The sequence below is a fragment of the Propithecus coquereli genome, unplaced genomic scaffold (genome assembly GCF_000956105.1).
Source record: "Propithecus coquereli isolate 6110/MARCELLA unplaced genomic scaffold, Pcoq_1.0 Scaffold2, whole genome shotgun sequence".
NCBI classification, from domain to species: Eukaryota; Metazoa; Chordata; class Mammalia; order Primates; family Indriidae; genus Propithecus; species Propithecus coquereli.
This window is the reverse complement of record NW_012144966.1, coordinates 13,188,242-13,189,313: the sequence shown is the minus strand read 5'-3', so window position 1 is coordinate 13,189,313 and position 1,072 is coordinate 13,188,242. Positions and strand designations below refer to the sequence as shown.

Here is a 1,072-nt window from a genome sequence, read left to right as displayed (position 1 = left end):
TTAGGACCTCAAATCAAATAAATATTACATAAGAGAGCATGAGTTCATGACAAGAGTACCAGACTGGAGGAAAACAACTTGAGAGAAGAGACATGAGATGCTAACTTTGAAGACTGGTAGTTAATCTCTAGTTGCTTTGCTTTTAGACCGAAAACGTAAACTATACACTATAATAAACTTCTTGGTGAAAGGATATCATCAATCATTTTCTAAAATGCTAAATCAAAATCTAAAATCTAATTTTATGTGCTTTCTTTGTCTCAGATAATAAACAGGTTATCTGACGAGCTATTAAAGCCTAAATGGTATATAAAGACATGGAATGGGTACATAAAAATCTACAGTTAACAGTTCTAATAGTTTTAAATTTTTAAAAAAGTCTGTGTACAGTGAGTGAATGACTAAGCTTAAATTGACAGAACTTATTTTACCATCATAACAAGACATTCAACCTACTTTAATGGTAACTTTAACTGATATCATGACAAGATGAGTACATTCTTCTGTCCAGTTGTTTACAGTAATTCCTCCAAGTTGCAATATAGCTTGATTCAAAGCAGTTTTCCCAGAGACATCTAAACAAGAAGAGCATGCAACCAAAGGCTCATACTCTACTCTGCAAATGAGAATAAGTCACATAAAGTTATATTATCATAGTTAAAGAAATGACAATTTATAGTACTTTGAAACTTTAAGCTCACATCATATCCTGTTAATTTTAATTTTTATGTATTATTAAACTTGATAATCTGTGGAATTATGAATTCTTAAGTGTTGATTCCCACTGAAGAAAAAGCAACAACCAAAAGTTAACGTTATACTTTGATCTATGAGGAATGGAACAAATATAGCTCCCATCAAAACTCTCAGGGCCCACTCGAACTCTCATTCACTCTCATCACTATGATTGACAAACACACTAACCACATGTGGCGCAAATTCCACCACTGTGCTAACTAGGAATTACACTGTTTTCAATTCATTATTTATAAACATCCTTTTCCTTTAAAATTTTTTTTGGTATGAAATAAAGCTGTCCATTTTAATATCAATTTTAAAACATCTTACCTGA

General features: G+C 31.4%; 1 protein-coding gene across 1 annotated transcript in view; it reads right to left on the bottom strand.

The window, feature by feature from the left end:
* NBN (nibrin) overlaps positions 1–1,072 on the bottom strand; it is a 52,322-nt gene that overhangs the window by 48,254 nt on the left and 2,996 nt on the right. The window contains exon 3 of the mRNA XM_012643543.1: positions 457–618. Coding sequence (XP_012498997.1) covers positions 457–618 — 162 coding nt within the window. The remainder of the gene's footprint in view (positions 1–456; positions 619–1,072) is intronic.